Below are 21,875 nucleotides of genomic sequence, written 5' to 3'. Positions count from 1 at the left end.
AGGACTACATTGCATTGTGGTGTATACCTATTAGGGTTGCCAACTTTGTCACTCTGAAATACGGGACAAACGGTGACCTGAAATAGTGCTTCATATTCTAACTCAAATATCTATCTATCTATCTATCTATCTATCTATTTATCTATCTATCTATCTATCTATCTATCTATCTATCTATCTATCTATCTATCTATAGTATCTATTTATCTATCTATCTATCTACACTCTAAAAACAAACGGTGCTATATAGCACCAAAAGTGGTTCTTTGCTCGTAATCATAGAAGAACCATTTTTAGTGCCATATAGCACCGGTGAAGCACCAGTGAAGCACCCGTGTAGAACCATATGTGGTGCTATATGGCCCCTATATGGTTCTACACAGGTGCTTTACAGGTGCTTCACCGGTGCTATATGGCACTAAAAATGGTCTATCTATCTAGGAAAGCAACACTTGACTAATAAAGCATTTAAATGCAATAGAGGAAAAGAGGGGCATGCCTCTACTCACCAAGTCAATATTTTTGGCTGCTCTTTAGCTGATTTAGTCTTTTGTCCTTTAGTGCAGCAAGATAAAAGTCCTTATGAGCCAATTCACAGTTCACAGATATTTGAAGTTCATTTTTGATCAGCTCTGTGTTGCATCTGTTTCTTCAATCTGACCATTTAATGGTCATCAGAGAAAATCCTTTCTACAAAGGCATTTGAACCTGGCAAGCTGAGGACAAATGAGACTATCCTGTGCATGTTAAGTTGGGTATGTTTTGGAAAACTGTGACCCACTTCTCACTGTTAGATTTATTTTGTTATACTGTGCAGCTTTCTTTATTTTCACATTGTTAGCACAAAATTTTCATAAAGTTGGTCCATAATCACTGTCTCTGTCATTTTGAGGGCAACAAACAACCACCTGCTCCAGGTCATTGGAAGCTTATTGGTTTCAGTTTCATCATTACATGTTCTGATAAGAAATCAAACTATTTGTCAATGTATGCAATGACAAAGTCATAGAACTTAAAAAAGTCTTTTGTTGCTTTGATTTCTACACAGCCCTCTGAAATATTGATTCTGATTGGTCAATTGCGGCATTAATATTTATTTATTTATTGCGAATTTATGAAAAGTGCAATTTGAAAGGGTAGGCTACAGCTCTAATGACACCTGGGGTACATACCTAGGTGAAAAAGAACTACACTTCCATAGTGTACTTAAGGTGCTCTATTTTCGTGCACTAATTTTGTACTTAATATACTAAAAATTCTTCTTTAGTAATTCTTAAGATAATCTTGAGGTTATCTAAGTGTATTTCAGCTATTTTGAGACACCATAAATATGAAATAAAATGTCCTAAAAATGTATTTAAAAATGTATTTAGGTACCACTTGAAGTACTTGAACACATCTTTGTATGAAAATTGGGTTCAAGTTTAAATAAATATTTTTTTAATACAGAGAAAGTATGTTAAAAGTGCATTTTAGTTTATATTCATGGTGTCTCAAAATAGTACAAATAACTTAGATAATCTTAACAACATCTTAAGAAGTACTAAAGATATTTTTTTAGTATATTAAGTACAAAATTATTGTGCGAAAATAGAGCACTTTAATTATATTATGGAAGTGTACTACTTTTTCACCTGGGTATTTTGAGCATTTTTCTGACAGTGCAAAAGTTAGGCTACATTTTTTTGTGCAATTTGGAAAAAAAAATACGGATTCACGAATAAAATATTGTTTTTATTACATTTTAAAATAAACTTTTACAAAGTCGGAACCTGATATTTTCGATTGCCAAAAGCCACCGTTGCTCATGGTAACGCTGTGTAAACGTCCGCTCATCCGGGCAATTAATTATCTTTTAAAACAGTTGTGCTTCTTTCATGTATCACTCCGCAGCTTCTTTCGTTAGAAATGAAATGGTATTTGAGCACTTTAAAATTTATTTTATTGTAAATATAAATGTTTATATAGATGGACAGAAGTACATGAATCTCTAATAAAATAAGACAGGCTAGCTTCAGTCAGAAAACTCGGGACCAATGTAAAAGTCGCCAAGACAGGTATATTGAACTATTGAGTATTATTTGGTACATTTTTAGGGTGAATTTCTGAATAAATCTATAATTCTCTAATTCTGAATATCCTTTCTAGCTGTTATTGTATGAATACAAAATATATTTCTCCTTAGAAATCCTCGGTTTTTCCAAAACATTCCCTGCTATTCTTTTAGAAACTTTTGCCAAGAATGATTAACTTGGGTAACCTGCATTAACCGCACGCGCCGCTAGGAAGCGATAGCGTAGCGTCATTGTTTTAGACAAGCACGATTTCATTTTGTAGTAGGCTTAAAGTGTCCAATTTCCAGTCCTGTATAAACACAAACACTTATTACTAGACCATTAAATCTGTTTATTGTTTCATGTCTGTTTTAACAGTACCATCAATAAACAGACATTTTATATTTACACGGCTGATGATGTCTCTAAGTGGCCACTAGACCTCGGGTGACAAAAATAACATCAGACTGTGCCAAAAAAGAATCGAGATTTTTATTTAGCATGCCCTCTGCTCTTTCCGCGGATAGTAAGGAGGAAAAGCTGATTGGATTTAGAGACCACACACACGAGCAGAGGATAATCTTGTTGGGAAAGCAGTAGACTGCACAACATTAACGGTTACTGTACTGGATGTGGCCTCGAGGTACCCGCAGTGCAGATATTAGTCGGTAGGTGGCAGTATATCATATTGCGTCAAGTATATTGCAAATGTAAACATTAGTTTTCATGTATTATGTTTGATTTCTTGGAAAGGAAAATTTCATGGGTGTGATTGAATATGAAAGTGATATTACATCTATCTATCTATCTATCTATCTATCTATCTATCTATCTATCTATCTATCTATCTATCTATCTATCTATCTATCTATCTATCTATCTATCTATCTATCTATCTATCTATCTATCTATCTCAGATCCTCACAGTGACTTTTCCTCCACACACAAATGAATCTTTATTCCCTCAGGTTTATGATACATTGTATTTAATGTGACCCGGGGCCTTAAAGCTTCTGAAGAGAGAAGATCAATCTCTTTTAAGTCATTGCATATGCTTGATCGTAACACTTTAAAACAAGTCACCTGTTTGGTGTATCATATATCCCCCATGAGCCATTCTGCCCTGGTTATTCCTAAAAGATCACCCACAGATCTAACACTGTTTAAAAGGACCATTATAGGCTATTGTATGAATCTAAATGCACTTCTCAATGAGTAAGATAAGAATAAAGGTTTCTGAAGACAGTCATGAATACATTATATGAATCACGGTGACTCTGGATTAGGTTTGTATTTTTTCTATTCAGTCGACTGTATGTAATGTACTGTCAATTTTACATATTGTTTAGCTATGCAATTCATAGTGCACTGTAAAGATGCATTACATTTATAAGTTTAATCAAATTGGATGTGCATTTTAACTTACATTTAAAATTTGCACTACACTTAACTTGCCAAATTAAGCAATTATAATTAGTTTTTTAAAGTTTTACTCATAACAAGTTGAAATTGCTACATTTAGAAATTGTGGTAAAAATATTCAGTGGTCTTGTAAAGCCAATTTGTGTATACCATTGTGTTTTACATTGTAGCAACAATATATTTAAATGTTTATGGAAAGTAATAATAATAAACAATATTATTTATAAATAAATAACAATAAACAATATTATTAATAAAAAAGTAATAATAAACAATAATTTTGGCTATGTAGATAAGTACTCAAGTACTTTTACTTTAATCAAGTAAATTTTTCAAGTATCTGTATCATATTTCTTTCAATACATTTAACTTTTATACTTGAGTATTAATATGAAAGTAGGCTATTACATTTACAAATTACTTAAGTATTAAAGGTAAGAACAATTTGAGTAACAATGTGGAGTAAAAAAATACAATATTATGCACTGGAATGTAGTGAAGTGGACCAATGACCACTGGCAGAACCCGCTTAATCTCCTTATCCGTTGCAATGTATATATCTCCCAAGGGTTTTTCCCTCCTAGGACTTTTTTTACTTCGCCGGCTAAAAGACTGGGGTTTTTTTTCTCCTAGGGGGTTTTTCAACCCGGGGAGGCAGCCTTCTTGGGCTTAACTTCTATACGTTACATTAGTAATACATTCGCTTTAATGTTGATTTATAGCCGCACCAAATGTAGCTGCTTGTGCTATCGTGTATTATGTTGTGCTATCTGTCGATTTTCTGTGCTTTTCACTGCTTCTATTAATGTAAAGCTGCTTTGATACCATTACTAATTGTGAAAAGCGCTATATAAATAAAATTGAAATGAATTGAAGTAAACAGTTTAAAACACTTTAAGTACAGATACTTGATTTAAAATTTGAGTCCTGAAAAAAGGAGTATTAGACCATGAAATAAAATCCATCTATCATCTTCTTTATTACAGAAGTACACTAACTAAACAATATAGCATAGCCATTCAAGGCAAACTCGTGTGAACCCTATAAAATGGACTGCATTTTTAAGATGGACTCACATCTGCACTTTCCATTAACCCTGATACTGATACCCAATGCTTGCATAATCTCTGATCCTGCAGATTTCAGACAGCCCTGAAAAGACTATCAACGCTGAACCCTCTACGGACAGTTTGGAAGAAGCTCTGGACCAAAAACTGGAAAGCAGTCTTATCTACTCTATCAATGATCGCCCGCCATGGTACCTCTGCATTCTTTTGGGTTTCCAGGTGAGACGCTTCACATAAAGTCTTACATGCAACTAATCTGCTTAACCCCCTCCGCACGCAAAATGTTTACAGGACATGCGTGCGTCTCCTAAGGGGACCCGTCTCTCCTGAATTGAACTATTGCCATAGTGAGCTATAATGGATTTTTTTCATGTTGAACTGACAGCTTGAGGGTAGAGTTCTCTGCTTACCAGGTGTAGGAATCGTGGGTGTGTCATAAGATGGGTGGGAGAGTCACATATTTGCTGTTAAAAGCATAATTAGAGAATGATCAACTAAGATAAGATTTAACCCCTTAGTGCCCAGGGATGCTTGCTCTGCATTACCTACCGCTGCTTTTTTTACACATAAGGAAACACGCTTATTTTAACATGCCTGGTCTTTTATGAGTGGTCAAAGGAGATCAGTACATCACCCCTACACATTGTTGAAATACTCAGTCGGGTTATATTCACTGACCCCTTGAACCATGTCTGTGTTTTCAACACAACTATGAGGAAGGCCCCTCATAAAAAGGTTAGCAGTTTTACTCTTTTAGGTCTAGAAGGTGAGCATACTTGACTTTAACGTCCGTGTACGCTTTAAATGTTTGTTTTTCACTTTCAAATGAAATTGTCAGAAACAACAAAACGGCGCCTATGAATGACATTATTTCATATAAGTTTACTAGATTTTTGTTATTATTCGAAGGTTTATGGAGAAATATAAAATGTAGGCCTACTCTCTATTATATCTGTGCAAGGACTGGGAAAAATTTACATACAAAAAAGTAGCCTACTGTATACTTCCCAAACATGCGTGGCTGTCCTTAAACGTGTGACTAAAAAGAAGCAGTTTAAAAAGTAGCAAATGCACTGTGAATGTTATTCCGCCTTGTTAATGTAGTACCATGTTATTTACAAATGTTCCTTTCATCCGTGTTTTTAATTTTTTTAGTGCTAATAACACTTAAACAACTTTGAAAAAAATTGCTAGTACCAGAGTCCACTTTGGGAATGAGTAACATAACAGAATAATCATACGTTTTTTTTAAACTTCTAACATTTCTTAAATTACAAATGACAGATAATAAAATAAAATATTTCTGATGTAAATATATAAATACAATATTATAAGTAGGCCTAACAAGTGAAGCTCAATCAGGAGCAGTTCCACATTACGCAGAACTTTTGTCTGCTTATTTTGAGTTTCTCTGTTTATAGAAATTGATTAGTTATTATTTACCAGTGGCGGCTCGTAACTGCTCATCCGAGGGGCGCGGATTCAAAATATGTGTTTCGGAGTGTCATGTGTGTTGCTCAAGTTTTCAAAATATGTGTTTGTTGCGTCATGTGAACCATGTGCACCATGTGTTTTGTCAAAATAAGTGCCTGCTGCACACACGTTGAAACCGTTTATGATAAAAGAGACGCTCACGTTCACAAAATACACGCAAGACACTAACTTAACTGTACACTCTGATTACGCGAGTATCTGCAAACACGAGCGTCTCTTTTATCATAAACTCTTTAGACGCGTCTGCAGCAGGCACTTATTTTGACAAGACACGTGATGCACATATGTTCACTTGATGCACCGAAAACATGACGAACCACACACATGACGGACTACATACATGTTGTGACGAGCATCGTATTGTGCACCCTCGAAAAAGAAGTCACCGGCCGCCACTGGACAGCCCTTCACCAAACATCTAAAATAAAAAAATATAATAACATAAAACAGTCCAGATGACGGACTACATACATGTTGTGAAGAGCATCGCATCGTGCGCCCAGTCCAGGTGCAAATTAATATTTTTGAATTAAATATTTATCTGAAACCTGTTAGTTTACACAAAAAAGCTCAATCTAGGACCTGACCTAAACTTCAAAGATCAGTACTACTACAGCAGCGGAGGACTTTTATTTTTTGTTGAACGGACTTAAGGAACAATGGATGATGTCATACATTCACCTTTTTGTTGACTACTCGGCAAAGAGGGGCGTCTCTTGACCGCCCACGTTAAAAAGAATTTTAAAGTGGTTTATTCTTTTTGTATCATAAAACAAAAAACGAAAAATCAACTTGAAATCTCGAACAAATCCCCCATTTTTTTGTTTCTGCTTATTTCATTTGAAGTTGAAAAACAAACTATCAAAACGTACACTGACCTTCCAGCCATACTGAATCAGACGGTGGATTTCTGTCTGGACCTCCATTGGTAAAATGGTACCAAAAATTGGTAAAACGATTTCCAAAAAAAAATAAAAATAATGCTTTGGTGTCACATTAGACCGTGTGCTTAAATATTTCTCGCATCTCATGTTGAAGGGGATCAGAACGTAATCCAGAGTGTTTGTCCACATGAAAGCTATAGAGGTCAAAGAGAACCTTTGGAGGAGAGGTGAGAGAAAGCACAGGAGTGTACACAACATACTCGCATCGACATGTGAGGTAAAATGTGTAAAGAGTAGTAAAGAGACGCTCGGTATTGCTTTTATCTCTCCTGTAACGTGGAGGGGTGTAAAAAATGGTATTTCATGTCAACACACGTCGAATTCTTAAGAGACTCTTTTCTGCTTTCATTTCCAGTGTTTATACATTAATGCTTGTCACTTTAGGGTTATAAATACCAATTCAATACAGTTGTGCTTAAGCAGTCTGCATTATGTGTGGCTGAATGAAAAATTACTGACATCTGTTGACAGGTCGTCTTGCCATGTACTGAAAGGAATAACATAACCACATAAAGATTTGTATGGTTTTTTGACAAATTTCTCTGCTGAATGCTTCCAAAAAAGGGCAGGTAAACCACAATAAATGATACAAGAAACATAAAGGAGACAATAAAACCTATAAGAAAAACATATTTGATTAATAATGATAATTAACTGGAGAGCCAGACAAACCTGCTCTTAACTTTGAAAGGAAAGAGAAGTAGTTAAGATAAGAAATGTAAAGAAATAGTTTGTTTATAAAGTGCCGCGGGGATGAGGTATTTTTGTAGGCCAACCCGGAAGTTAGTGGCACACTGTTTCCTCGCAAAAAAGTCCATTGATTTATTTTATAGACTTAGCAAAAAATAAACTCTGTGTTTAACAAAGGTTTATGACACTACACGTTTTGTCCGAGGGGCAACCTTCCGATCTCTTTGATAAAGCCAATACGGGAGTGACTTAAACTGCAATTTATCGACTGGCCGCTTGAGTGTTGGGGGTAACGCATTAAAAGTAACGCACATTATGTAATAATATTACTTTCCTGAAGTAACAAGTAAAGTAACGCATTACTTTTTAAATGTACACATTAATATTTGAGTTACTTTTTTTAAAAAAACTAACGAGAGTTACTTTTCAGTTTAATTAATTCAATTTAAAAATAAAATAATGTACTGAATTAAACTGAACATATTAATTAAGAATTAAGAGTTAGAAGAGTCAGAAACGGAGATGGCAGGCCAGAGCTTGACATTTTTGCGATCATAAAAAACAGAGATCAAGCCTCAGCCAAGCAAGAAAAAGTAACGCAAAAGTAACGTAAGCATTACTTTCCATGAAAAGTAACTAAGTAATGCAATTAGTTACTTTTTTGGGGAGTAACTTAATATTGTAATGCATTACTTTTAAAAGTAACTTTCCCCAACAGTGTTCCATGGGGAAAATGAATGGGCTTTTTTGTGAGGGAACCAGTATTCGTGGAAGTTAGCCTACAAAAATACGTCATCCCTGCGGCACTCTAATCCACATTTCTGACAGTCAAGGCTATGAGGATATATAAAAAAACACAAATTTGTGTGTAGTGTATAGAACATAAAGCAGGTCCTCTCAAAATGGCACTAATGTATTCTCCACCTCCTGGCACATACATTTTTTCCCTATATGCGCATCATAATCTCCCGTCAAACTGACAAACTCTCGGCCAAATTTGAGTTTTTTAGCCCGACAAATTTATGAAGCGTCATGCAGAGAGTAAAAAGAAGCTATCAATTTAGCCAACATCTGTCTTTCATTTCATGCACGTCTCCCCGGCCACATTTAAGATTTGCTACATTTTTTGTGATCATCTGTCTTCTATGAAGTCTCGCCCTAATATCTGGTTTGAAATGAACTTGGTGTCATCTGTATTAGCTCTTTATTCCTATGCTTTTTCTCACACAGCATTACATTCTGGCATTTGGAGGCATCTTGGCCATTCCTCTCATCCTAGCTGAGCCATTATGCATCAAGGACAACAACGCTGCCAAAAGTCAGCTCATCTCCACCATCTTCTTCGTCTCTGGCCTGTGCACTGTGTTACAGACTACCTTTGGGACCAGGTGATGGTTCCTCAAAGTGTACCTCATGTATTAAGAATAAAGCTAGATGACATGTTTTTAGGAAACAGTATTGAAAATATCAGCATAGCTGTTGGATTTTGTTGTGGTCACTGGTCCCCAGCTGGTATGCTGATGTTCCCAACAGGGTTCTTAAAGAGATATTTTACACAAAAATGAAACTCCTCCAATGATTTACGCACCCTTGTGTCGTTCCAAAACTGTATGCTGTTATGTTTTACATGGGACACTAAAGGGGGGAAACTTTACGGTTCTTTTTTTATATTCATAAAAAAGTGCATAGTGACATCTGTTATGATGCAAAAAGGACTTTCGTGTTATACTTCTGAAGCCATATTGTAACTGAAACAGACTGAATTTAACTGCATCAGTCTGATTTGTGAATGAAACTTGAGTCTGTTATTTTCTATTGAGTTAAAATGCGGGTTTGGAGCAACATGAGGTGAATAATGACATGATTTTTATTTCTGGATGAACTAAAATAAAATACTCAATATACTTTAGCTTGGTCAACCAAAAGTCAGGCCTCCAGACTAAAATATTTGAGAGTTGTGGCACTTAGACTTAATAATGCATGAATATATTTATTACAAATTAATATAGATAATTTCTTGTTTATACATAAGCATCTCTATTGTACATAGTTACAAGTTAAATATGTTAATTTTTAAATTTAAACACGAAAAATAACACAGTTTTTTAATAGTTTACTATGTTCTTACCTCAACTTAGATGAATTAATACATACCTATATATTTCAATGCGTGCACTTTTAATCTTTGTACAGCGCTTCTTGAATGTGTTAGCATTTAGCCTAGCTCCATTCATTCCTATGGCTCCAAACAAAAGTTTTATTTTGTGCCACCATACTTACTCGTGTAACTACTCATGTAACAGTCTTTAAATAGGGAAAACATGGAAGTGGCTTCTAAATTCATCCCTGTTTGGAGCCATAGGAATGAATGAGGCTAGGCTAAATGCTAACACATTCACGAGGCGCTGTACAAAGATTAAAAGTACACGCATAGAAAAAAGATAGGTATGTATTAATTCGTCTAAACTAAGGACATAGTAAAATATTGGTGTTTTCCTTTAAATATGAACCGGCACAATCCTGCTGCAATTCAGGAGATGTCCTGGAAGGCGTTTTAATCATTTTATGGGCAACAACATGCAATGACATAATAATAGCTGTTTCTACCATTTCCAATGATTTTTACTCAGCGTATTATAAAAATAAAGGCAAACATCCTTTATGCCTCTTCAGATTGCCAATCCTGCAAGGGGGGACGTTCACTTTCATCACTCCCACCCTGGCCATCCTCGCGCTACCCAAGTGGAGATGCCCAGACGCCAGCGCCACACCCCACCTCAACGCCACAGATTCTGCTGGCCTCTTCACAGACAGCGACGAGACATGGAAACCCCGCATTCGTGAGGTACTGCACAAAAATGTCTTTAATGTCTAATCAAACTAACTGACAAAACAAGCAATGTTTGCTTGAAGCCGGTGTTTAAACATGCTCTGTGAGGATGTGAGGTTGTGAGCAGGGATCCATGTGTCAGAAATACATGTAATAAATGAGGGTCATCGAGGACATAATGGCTCACTTTGTGTTTTGATTGCACGAGACAAACCCATTTGTATTCATAGCTACTCGTACGTAAAATGTCAAATTGACACTGACAGTCACATATCCGACATATCAACAGCAGCTAAAACGCATAATCTGTTATGCGTGTGGAAATCCAGGGATGTACAGATCTTTACAAATCCTCTGGAATCTTTGCGAGGGCGCTGCCGACAATGATGAATGAATGAAATCCAGATGTTGCTAAATGTTTTTTTACTCTTTGTGTGGCTGAATTTAACTATCTTCAAAGCACAATGAAATATGTTACAGTGTATCATTAATGACATTCTGGTGTTACATTAACGTACGTTTCAGACATTTACTGATTTGGGTGTGCGCTTTTGCTGCAAATAGAACTGAATTGTGTTAACTGCTTGTAAAAAATTGACACTAATTAATGATACATTGAAATAATATGTATACATTTCATCTAACGCTACATTTAAATGTACATGTACATTTAATGAAACGTTAATTATTGATGCATTTAAATGTATATGTACATTTCTTCATGCATTTAAATGTTACGTATACAGTTAAAGGTGCCAAATAGGCTGTTAACACCTGGTATTAAGATGCGTTTTGGTCACTTGAAAATGCATTAAACCGAATTGCCTTTGTGGTGTAGACCCACATGTGATCGAATGTGTTCGTGCAGCCACAAAACACCGCCTACTCTTCACCTATTGATCTAATGTGATGTACCGAGCACTATGTTTGAATGCATTAAAATAATATGTTGAATTGTTTACTGATATCTACATAGAAGGTATATGGCTTTGTTAAGTGCAAATAATATCCAGAAATGTATTTACATGTCCATTTACAATCCCTAAGATTTGCCTTTTTGCAATTTGCAATTTATTCAATTTACTCAATTTTTGAAAGGTAAGTGGTCGGAATAAATTTATTTAAGCTACATTTAAACAAAAGTTTTTTTGTTTTGTTTTTCTATTTTTTTTTAATGTAGCTTAAATAAATTGATTCCGACCACTTACCTTAAAAAAATGGAGTAAATTGAATGAATCATTTTCTTCAGTGTTGAAATAAATAGAAATATATAAATAAAATAGCAGTATGTAAGACGTCTAGAGCGATATATATTCAGAACCCCAGAATTCCTAGTAACTGTTCTGCCTACTAATACTAAAAGCTTATTTAAAATAATGAGTGTTGACTGAAAGATTTTACAAGCGCAATACTTTTTCCTTGTAAAGTTTCAGGTCTGGACATTAGTTTAAACCTTGCCTCAAGGAGCTATCTCAGGATCTTTATAGCCTGTCTAGGGTACTTTATTTAGGACAGCAGTAACTCTTCAAATAATAGGGTTATATTCACGCATATATCCAGCTGTTTTGCGACAGCTTACTGAGTAAATTCAGAGATGCCTAGATGCTTTGCTGTACCTTCAGTAGCACGAAACAGTTGCATACTGTTACCTAATTAGCATAATAACTTCAATAAGGCAGTAAAATTGTGCAAACACTACATGCAAACCCACTGCAGCTGTTTGTTGCATACTATTTTGTGATCTTTGCTTGGCTTCTTTTAAATGCTCATTTCTCTTATAAATAAAGTCTTGCAGGTGTTTATTTGCCTTTGGTGTAAGCCTGAGTGGCGGCTCGTGACTGCTCATCCGAGAGGCGCAAATTGAAAATAAGTGTTCAGAGTGTCATGTGTGTTGCTTTTGTTTTCAAAATATGTGTTTGTTGCGTCATGTGAACCATGTGTATCACGTGTTTTGTCAAAATAACTGCCTGCTGTACACGCGTCAAAACCGTTCATGATAAAAGAGACGCTCACATACACAATTTACACGCAAGACACTCCCTTAACACTAAACTCAGATTACGCATGAGATTATGCGAGTATCGGGCAAATGCGAGCGTCTCTTTTATCATAAAGTGTGTAGCAGGCACTAATTTTGACAATACACGTGATGCACATAGGATCACTCAACGCGCAGATCATACATTTTAAAATTATGAACCACACACATGACGGGCTACATACATGTTGTGACGAACTTCGCATTGAGCGCCCTCGAAAAAAGAAGTCACCGGCCACCACTGCCTGACAATTAACTGCAGATCATTTAATAATTTAAAATATAATTTAAATTAAAGGTATTGCAGAGGATTTTCTATTTCCGGGTGGATCATCAAGACTATTGGTCCTCCTAGTTGTCAATCAAGAGTGTTGTGCAATTGCATTTTTTTTAAAAAGTGGAGAAGGCGGTTCTTTTCTAAAATTCAAGAAAATCCTCCGCTATACCTTTAAAGGCTCAAAGCTTAATAGAAAATGTGCATATGTATCTCTTTTTAAATAAAACTGTTTACCATCTGTTATTGGTGCGAGTAAATAGCTCACGTTATGAGGTAGATAGCAGTGAACTTAATCTATAGGCACAGTTTATATTAGGGCTGGGAAAAGATTAATCGCAATTAATCGCATACAAAATAAAAGTTATTTTTTGCATAATATATATGTGTGTACTGTGTGGTATTATTGTGTATATTTAACCACACACACATACATATATTCATGTCAGATTTTTTTATTTATAAATATTTTTTATGTATATATAATATATAAAAATATAAATAAATGTATATACACAAATGTAAATGATTCTTAAATACATACATGAATGTGTGTGTATTTATATATACATATAATAACATACAGCACACACTCATATATTATGCCAAAAATCACTTTTTTTGCGATTAATCAGGATTAATCTTTTCCCAGCCCTAGTTTATTTAAACAAATTTGAATAAAGCATGTTTGTGTTTATAAAGAATGATAATGAAATAATTTAAATATATCACAGGACTATTTTGCCGTTCTTTTAGCACCTGGTTAAAAGAAGTACAGTGATTAATGAATAACAGTTTTGTGCCGAAGTACAGTTTGCAAATGTGCAGTGAACTCGCTTTATATTTTTTCCTTGTTTATTTTAAATTTCATGCATTTCCTTAAAAACATCCTGAAATTCATTCTTACCCTTTCATAGATTCAGGGAGCCATTCTAGTGGCCTCAATGCTTCAGCTTGTTCTGGGCATGTCCGGTCTCGTGGGGATGGTTCTGAGGTTCATCGGGCCCCTGGCCATTGCTCCCACCATCACCCTCATTGGACTGTCCCTCTTCATCCAGGCCGGACAAAAGTCAGGGTCTCACTGGGGAATTGCTGCTCTGTGAGTCACTGTTGAATTATGAGAGAAGAAAGAGTAATCTCTAAGAGGAGCAATAAAAAAGTGATATTCTAAATAAGACAAACATTACATGACAGAAAGTTTGTTTTACAAGTTCCTTCTCTTTGTGTAGGGCTTTACAAGACATGTATGTGTTTCTTGCAATGCAAGGCGCCTTTAAAACAACATCTTTCAGGGTTCACCGTTTCTGTGTAAAGATCAATCCACAAATCCATTGCTGAAAAACACGGTCCGTTACTCATCCTCTAGTATTCCTATGAGAACACATTTATCTTGCTCTCAGTTTCATCTTCACCTAAAATCCGCCCTGTTCTTGAGTAAATAAAGAGGTTTTGGCTGTATCTGACTTGACACACAGATCTTAATTTCTAACCTGTAACTTAAGCCCTGTCAGTACGGTTCAATAGGTTCGGTAACAACTTCTAGTGTAAAATAAAGCTATATGTTATTGGTGGTACTTGCATTTGTTTTTTGCTATTTTAAATTCTTTATTTTTTAAATTAAAAGTCAGATTAAAACCAATAATTAATCCTAATCCTGTTTCTTATTTTAGTCCTTTTACTATATCTTATGTAAGTTTTGCTAGTGTTAAACCTCCAGTAACACATAGTATGTAACCCTTTCTATATGAAAAACCAGCCCATTCTCACCAAAATGCGTACAAATAACACACAGTGTGATTAACGTGCAATAAATACGCCAAATCCAATTTTGCGTGCATATGATACGCCAGTCCTTCCCGTTTACTTTTATGACGCATCTTTTAATGTTGTTTTATGTATTGGTTTCTCATTTCTTTTCTGTTTTTTTACAATTGTCACTTGGGTATTGGGATAGAGTAACTTTTTGTTACATAAAATGACACCCTAGCCCAAACCTCAATTCTAACCCCAACTTCAAGCAACCATGGTTAAAAAAAGACAAATACATGGAGAAACCTATATCTTAAATGACATCCTAAAGTAAATCCCAAATCTAACCCTAAACCCAGCGAAAATGGTTTAAAAAAAAACAGAAAACAAATGAGAAACCAATAAAAAACGACATAAAAATATGCACTATATAAGTGAATGGGAAGGACTGGCGTATTAAATGCACGCAAAAATTGGAATTTGGCGTATCTATTGCACGATTAATACTATTCAGTGGAATTAGTGTCCGAATCTCAAATTCAGACAAACAACATACGATTAAAAATCATTTCTAGGTCAAAACTATTTGGACTGTTTGCTTTAAACTCATTTAATGATGTTTAGTTAATATTTAACTGCATTTTTTACTTATAAAGGAAAACTTTGCTATTGCAGTGTGCTCCATACTTGTATTATTTTGTAATTTTTGTATAATGCAAGAAGAGAAATCTTTCTGAGACGTCTATAATGATCTCTTTTGATCTTTCCACAGAACCGTTTGCCTCATTATTCTCTTCTCTCAGTATCTGAGCAAAGTTAATGTTCCTCTCATTGCTTATAAGGACAAGAAGTGGAAAGTGTTTCAATATCCACTTTTCAAACTCTTTTCTGTGAGTATATTTTATATAATTATCAACACAAAATTTAAGCATACAAGTACAGTGACCCTGAGAATTATTTAGACAGTTTTGAAAAACTAAAATGTGCCCTAAAATGTGTGCACTTCACTGCATTAATTTAATAAAACATCACAACATCATTTGCTTTGCTTAAAGGAATAATTATCATTTTTATGAGACATTACTTTTACCCAACTGGTCTTACAGGTGACAAAATAATATCACATTAACTATGTGCATATTCCACTAGATTCCATCTGAAGAGCTCAAATGCAAAAGCCACTAAATGCCACCTCCATCAAAAATAAGATAATGATATTGCCCGAATACGCTCGCTACATATTATACGTTCATCAAATCCTTTTGCTTTAAATTTGCCTAATCCTGGCCTCAGGTCATGAAATGCCGTTTTGTTGGCAGAACCCATTAAAGGGACACTCCACTTTTTTTGAAAATATGCTCACTTTCCAGCTCCCTTAAACATTTCATTTTTACTGTTTTGGAATCCATTTAGCCGATCTCCGGGTCTGGCGCTACCACTTTTAGCATAGCTTAGCACAATCCATTGAATCTGATTAGACCATTAGCATCACGCTAAAAAATAACCAAAGAGTTTGGATATTTTTCCTATTTAAAACTTGACTCTTCTGTAGTTACATCGTGTACTAAGACCGACAGAAAATTTTAAGTTGCAATTTTCTAGGTAGATATGACTAGGAACTATACTCTCATTCTGGCGTAATAATCATGGACTTTGCTGCTGTAACATGGCTGCAGGTGTACTGATATTACGCACTGCCCGAAAATTGTCCCCTGCCATTGAAAGTTACTAAAGCTGCTGCGTAATATCATTGCACCTCCTGCACCCATGTTACGGCAGCAAAGTCCTTGATTATTGCGCCAGAATGAGAGTATAGTTGCTAGCCATATCTGATTAGAAAATCGCAACTTTTCATTTTCTGTCGGTCTTAGTAGACGATTTTACTACAGAAGAGTCAAGTTTTAAATAGAAAAAATTTCCAAACTCTTTGGTTATTTTTTAGCGTGATGCTAATGGTCTAATCAGATTCAATGGATTGTGCTAAGCTATGCTAAACGTGGTAGCGCCAGAACCAGAGATCAGCTAAATGGATTCCAAAATGGTAAAAATCAAATGTTTAACTCTAGGGGAGCTGAAAAATGAGTATATTTTCAAAAAAAGTGGAGTGTCCCTTTAAACACCACATTGATTTTTTTTAGCTAAGCCCTAAGTGCACGAAAGAAGAATTGCAACATGGTGCATGCGGTTTTTTATCCAGTTAAAAAGAGGTTTAACAAATACATTAGGATATTAACTGATTTTTTTTAGCCTTTGACCTTTATTCAGGAAGGACAGTGAAGATTGACTTCAGATTTGCATGTACTTAGAGGGTTTTGCAGTGAACAACTATCAAATGTGTTAAACAACAATGAAAAGACTAAAGTGACATTTGTGAAAATAATGCATTTCGGTTACTGACCAATAACCTTTTTAATGCCATTAAAGTGAAATTATTGAACCTAAACGTAAGAGCCCCTGATAAAACGATGCTAATTTACAAGCAAAAATCATACGCATTTAGAGGTTTTTGCATCTAAATTCTTCATGTACACATGTGTTTCACTTTTGGAAGTCACTTTGTTTTAATTCCCACAGTCGTTAAACTGTACGCAGCTGTTTACAGATAAGATACAAGATATAATCAGTCACCAAAGAAATCCAACCCGCAACTCAATCTAAAGAAATCCTGTCCAAAAAGCTGTAAAACAGGTTAAACTGAAGATTAGAGCAATTGGGAAATAATAGTTGAGCTTTAGAGTTGGCGAAAAGTCTCAAAATACCCAAGAGGCATGTTGCCCGAAGCAGGTTTTAGTGGCTACCCAGGGGTTTATTTCAAGGGTTACTTTAAACCTGCGTTTTTTCGGGCTAAAGAATGTGGATTGGTTTCAAGTGGGTTTCGTCACCATGGTAACTTACACACTATGTTGCTAACCTGCCCAGAGCAGTTTTCATTCTGGGTGATAAAAGGTTTCAAACCCAAACTGTACCATTCTGAATCTGACGCATCACAGTTAACCCTTTAGTTAATAATAAAAAAAAAATTGGTGAAAAAGAATGTTTAGGGATGGCACTGTCATATTATTATTCTTTTTGTATTAGATAAACATTATATAATAATATGAACCACAGGACAATAAAGTCCACATTGCAGTTCTTTCCCAATTATATATTTAATATTAATCCCAATTATATACATAATATATTTATATTTTATCACTATTAAAAATATTTTCTGTGCATGTTGAGTATCGTTGATTTAGGGTTTACTCAGGGTTAAGAGAGAAAGTTATTAATGGGAGTTTGTTGAACTCGCTTTGTGCAGCAAGCCTCAGGGCTTATGCTTCCCTTGTTCTTTTTATATATGCTGCCGATAACAAAACAAAATATTAGCATAAACAACTTACATTGATTGACATGTTTAAGTAGTTGCTAACTATCAACCTCTGAAGCTATAACCGATATAAAAATTACAAGGGAGAAAGTACAAATGTTAACCACATGTTATATTCCTGTTTAACAGGCTTTATTTGGGATGTGTGGAGCCTGGCTTATTTGCTTTCTGCTGACATATTTTAATGCCCTGCCATCCTCGCCAAAGGAGTACGGTTATATGGCCAGGACAGACATAAGTCTCAAGGCAGTAACAAGTGCTGCATGGTTTTATGTGCCGTATCCAGGTAAGCAGCAGCATTTATGAGATTATAAATGAAACCCATCGGATCCTTTTCTCTATATATGGATTTCTCTCCTAAATAAACTTCAGATGACTTTTATGTCCAATAGGTTGATTTTTATTAAAACTATAACAGATTTGAACTTTGTTCTTTATTAGACCGAGGTCCTATTATTTATTTGTGCTTGAATTGCATTTATGCATAGGTTTTATTGTGTTAGTGTACCATACCCAAATATTTCATATTTCATTAAATATGAAAGTTTATCTTAAAAACCTGGTCCTTGAAATCCTTGAAAGTTTGTGAATCTGGAAAAAAAATTAAAGGCCCTGGGAAGTTTTTGAAAATATACATAGATACAGGTCAATGAAAGTGCTTAAATCTATTTTATGCAAGAAGTTTTCTGGAAAAAATCCATATTATTCCCTGTGTAGTTTCGGATAATATCATAAAAATTCTAGACTTTTTAAGCACACGTGCTAAACTGTTCGCTTTAAATGCTTATATCTTCTGTATGTGAATGTTGATTCATACCAAAATGCTTTTTTGCATAGTTGTGTTTGACACATGAAAACGTCTCGGGTTACATATGTAACTGTTGTTCCCTGAGAAGGGAACGAGACGCTGCGTCTCCCTTGCTATACTTCCTGCGGCCTTGTTATGCCGTCTTTAGCAATATTTCAGATAGCGATATACTTCCTGGCTCCCACGTCATCCTGTCTTTGTCGTTAAGCCTCACCATTGGTTGAATTTGATATACACATTCAGACGCACTTACCCCTGAAGGCGTCCCCAAAGTGTCAATGCAGTGACGCAGCGCAAGTTCAGGGAACTGTAACAATGTATCTTTAAAGGTAACACAATGCTCTCACTTGAAATGTGTCCCCACATGTAGTCCTTGAATTTGAGGGTATTGGACCTGGAAAGTCCTTGAAAGGTCATTGAATTTGAAGTTAACTGAGGTGTGGGAACCCTGCCGAACAAAAACTGAAATAATCATAAATTATTTCTGTATTTATTTCAGTGCTCATTTATTTTGTAATTTCGTTTTCCCAACTTTGTAATACTGTGCGAATGTTATATCATAACTAACAAGCTGGCTGTTCTGTGCAAGTTCGTATACTTGCTTCCAAAGGAGATAAAAGTATGCATGCTTATGAATAAATTAATGACATAGCAAAATTGTCTGGAAACATTCAACACTATCTCATGGCAATTCATACATATTTTATGATGTGGGTCATTTGTATTAATTTGTACGACCACATTCACATGTACGATTTGCTTTTGCACGTTACGTTGAGGTTAGGGGTGGTGTTTTCATTACAATCGTATGTTTTGTAATTAGCAAACTCATAAAATATGATGAATACTCGTGAGATCAGGCTGAAATATCCTTACCATTATCTTTTGATCAGCTATAGAAATTCCAGAAAAAATAATCTAATTAATCTTATCATGAATTAAAATGCCAATCCATTATAACAACATAAGTCATTAAGCTATTGTAACCCAAAGACATATGCTTCCCCTGGACCTGTAAAAACACCATTTGGTCAGCTAAAGATATTTATAAATAATATATGTATCATTTTCTATACTAATAAGCATGAATGATAGCTGTATAAACACTGCTCTTACAGCTGGTGAGTGCTGTGTGCCAGCTGTTTTAAAAGGTGTCTGTGTATAGAAGGCTGGGCCGTTGTGAATGATCGTGTTTCTTTTTAGCAATCCGTAGATGATAGATACATCGTCTGAGGGCATTGTTGAGACCATGTGATCGGGTTCATATAAAGCAGATTTAAAAAGGCAACAAGTCACAGGCAACAAGAGTTTACTTTGCCAAGGTCAATAGTCGCTGACAAAGGTATATTAATGTGCAAGACACACGCAAAGTTTATGTTTGCCCGTTGCACGCGTTTGAGCGTGCTGCCCACATACAGTATAGATCTATTCAAAGGCTTTATTGTATTAAGACATGCTTTCAACGCCCAGTGGTCCTGTGATGTGAATGAGCTAGCAAATACATGCACTTGAAAGAACTTTAAGGTTATTTTTCACAATGTCCTATTTGGTTTTCACATAAAAAAAGCCTGTAAGTCATACTGCCTGTCTAATCTTCAAATTAGCGGGTAATACAATTTTGATCTGAATGTTACCGAGAAAAATCTGTCATTTTGCTTGACCCACTTTAACCCTCAGACATTTCTGTGCTCCAGGCTTATGAATGAGAATAAAGGAATATGATCTTTGCGATACTGGGCATATCAAAGTGAATTTATGATTTCTTGGGGATTGAACCCATGATTTTTGAATTGCTAACACAGTGCTTTACCAGTAAAGCTAATAAAAATTGTGCATTTTGATAATATGCAATAACATTTAAATACTTTTTGCATTTTGCTGATATGCTGGGTTATTTTTAACGCAGCATTGGCGCAAAAAGGAGCGAGCCCAGCAATTGGGTTGAAAATAACCCAGCATTTTTCAGAGTGTACTTTTACCATCCTTACTGGAGGGGTTTCCCGGACAGTGCTTATCCTAGCCCCAGACTAAAGTGCATGTTTGAGCTGCCTTAATTTAAAAACATTTTAAGATTGTTTGATCTTAAAATGCTTTATAAAAACTACTTAAAGGAATAGTCTACTCATTTTCAATATTAAAATATGTTATTACCTTAACTAAGAATTGTTGATACATCCCTCTATCATCTGTGTGCGTGCACGTAAGCGCTGGAGTGCGCTGCGACGCTTCGATAGCATTTAGCTTAGCCCCATTCATTCAATTGTACCATTTAGAGATAAAGTTAGAAGTGACCAAACACATCAACGTTTTTCCTATTTAAGACGAGTAGTTATACGAGCAAGTTTGGTGGTACAAAATAAAACGTAGCGCTTTTCTAAGCGGATTTAAAAGAGGAACTATATTTTATGGCGTAATAGCACTTTTGGTGGTACTTCGACTCGCCTGAAAAGTCCGCTCCCCTTCTCACTTTCATAATGGGAGAGGGAGGGTGTTACTGAGCCGAGTCGAAGTACTCCCAAAAGTGCTATTACGCCATAAAATATAGTTCCTCTTTTAAATCCGCTTAGAAAAGCGCTACGTTTTATTTTGTACCACCAAACTTGCTCGTATAACTACTCGTCTTAAATAGGAAAAACGTTGATGTGTTTGGTCACTTCTAACTTTATCTCTGATTGGTACCATTGAATGAATGGGGCTAAGCTAAATGCTATCGAAGTGTTGCAGCGAGCTCCAGCGCTTACGTGCACGCACACAGATGATAGAGGGATGTATCAACAATTCTTAGTTAAGGTAATAACATATTTTAATATTGAAAATGAGTACTATTCCTTTAAAGGGACATTTCACTTTTTTGAAAATATGCTCATTTTCCAGCTCCCCTAGAGTTAAACATTTGATTCTTGTCGTTTTGGAGTCCATTCAGCTGATCTCCGGGTCTGGCACTAGCATTTTTAGCATAGCTTAGCACAATCCATTGAATAAGCTTAGACCATTAGAATCGCGCAAAAAAATAATTAGTGATATTACTTAGTGCCTGAAAATAGTCCCCTGCTATTGAAAGTAACCAAGGGGGCTATTTTCGGGCACTATGTGATATCTCTACGCCTGCGGCAACAATGTTACAGCAGCAAAGTC

General features: G+C 35.4%; 1 protein-coding gene and 1 long non-coding RNA gene across 3 annotated transcripts in view; one reads left to right on the top strand and one right to left on the bottom strand.

Annotated features, from left to right (window-relative positions):
- Positions 1–21,875, bottom strand: part of LOC129433591 (uncharacterized) — a 101,719-nt gene that overhangs the window by 9,812 nt on the left and 70,032 nt on the right. For both annotated transcript variants that reach the window (XR_008640423.2, XR_008640422.2), the window contains exon 4: positions 13,721–13,920. This is a non-coding gene — a long non-coding RNA (uncharacterized lncRNA). The remainder of the gene's footprint in view (positions 1–13,720; positions 13,921–21,875) is intronic.
- The window catches only part of LOC129433589 (solute carrier family 23 member 2), a 30,682-nt gene that overhangs the window by 1,070 nt on the left and 7,737 nt on the right, over positions 1–21,875 (top strand). The window contains exons 2-7 of the mRNA XM_055192227.2: positions 4,616–4,762; positions 8,902–9,059; positions 10,345–10,516; positions 13,731–13,912; positions 15,335–15,452; positions 18,062–18,218. Coding sequence (XP_055048202.2) covers positions 4,616–4,762; positions 8,902–9,059; positions 10,345–10,516; positions 13,731–13,912; positions 15,335–15,452; positions 18,062–18,218 — 934 coding nt within the window. The remainder of the gene's footprint in view (positions 1–4,615; positions 4,763–8,901; positions 9,060–10,344; positions 10,517–13,730; positions 13,913–15,334; positions 15,453–18,061; positions 18,219–21,875) is intronic.

This window comes from Misgurnus anguillicaudatus, chromosome 6 (genome assembly GCF_027580225.2).
Source record: "Misgurnus anguillicaudatus chromosome 6, ASM2758022v2, whole genome shotgun sequence".
In the NCBI taxonomy this organism is placed as follows: Eukaryota; Metazoa; Chordata; class Actinopteri; order Cypriniformes; family Cobitidae; genus Misgurnus; species Misgurnus anguillicaudatus.
Note: the sequence above shows the minus strand (reverse complement) of the source record. Positions and strands in the feature narration are given on the sequence as shown.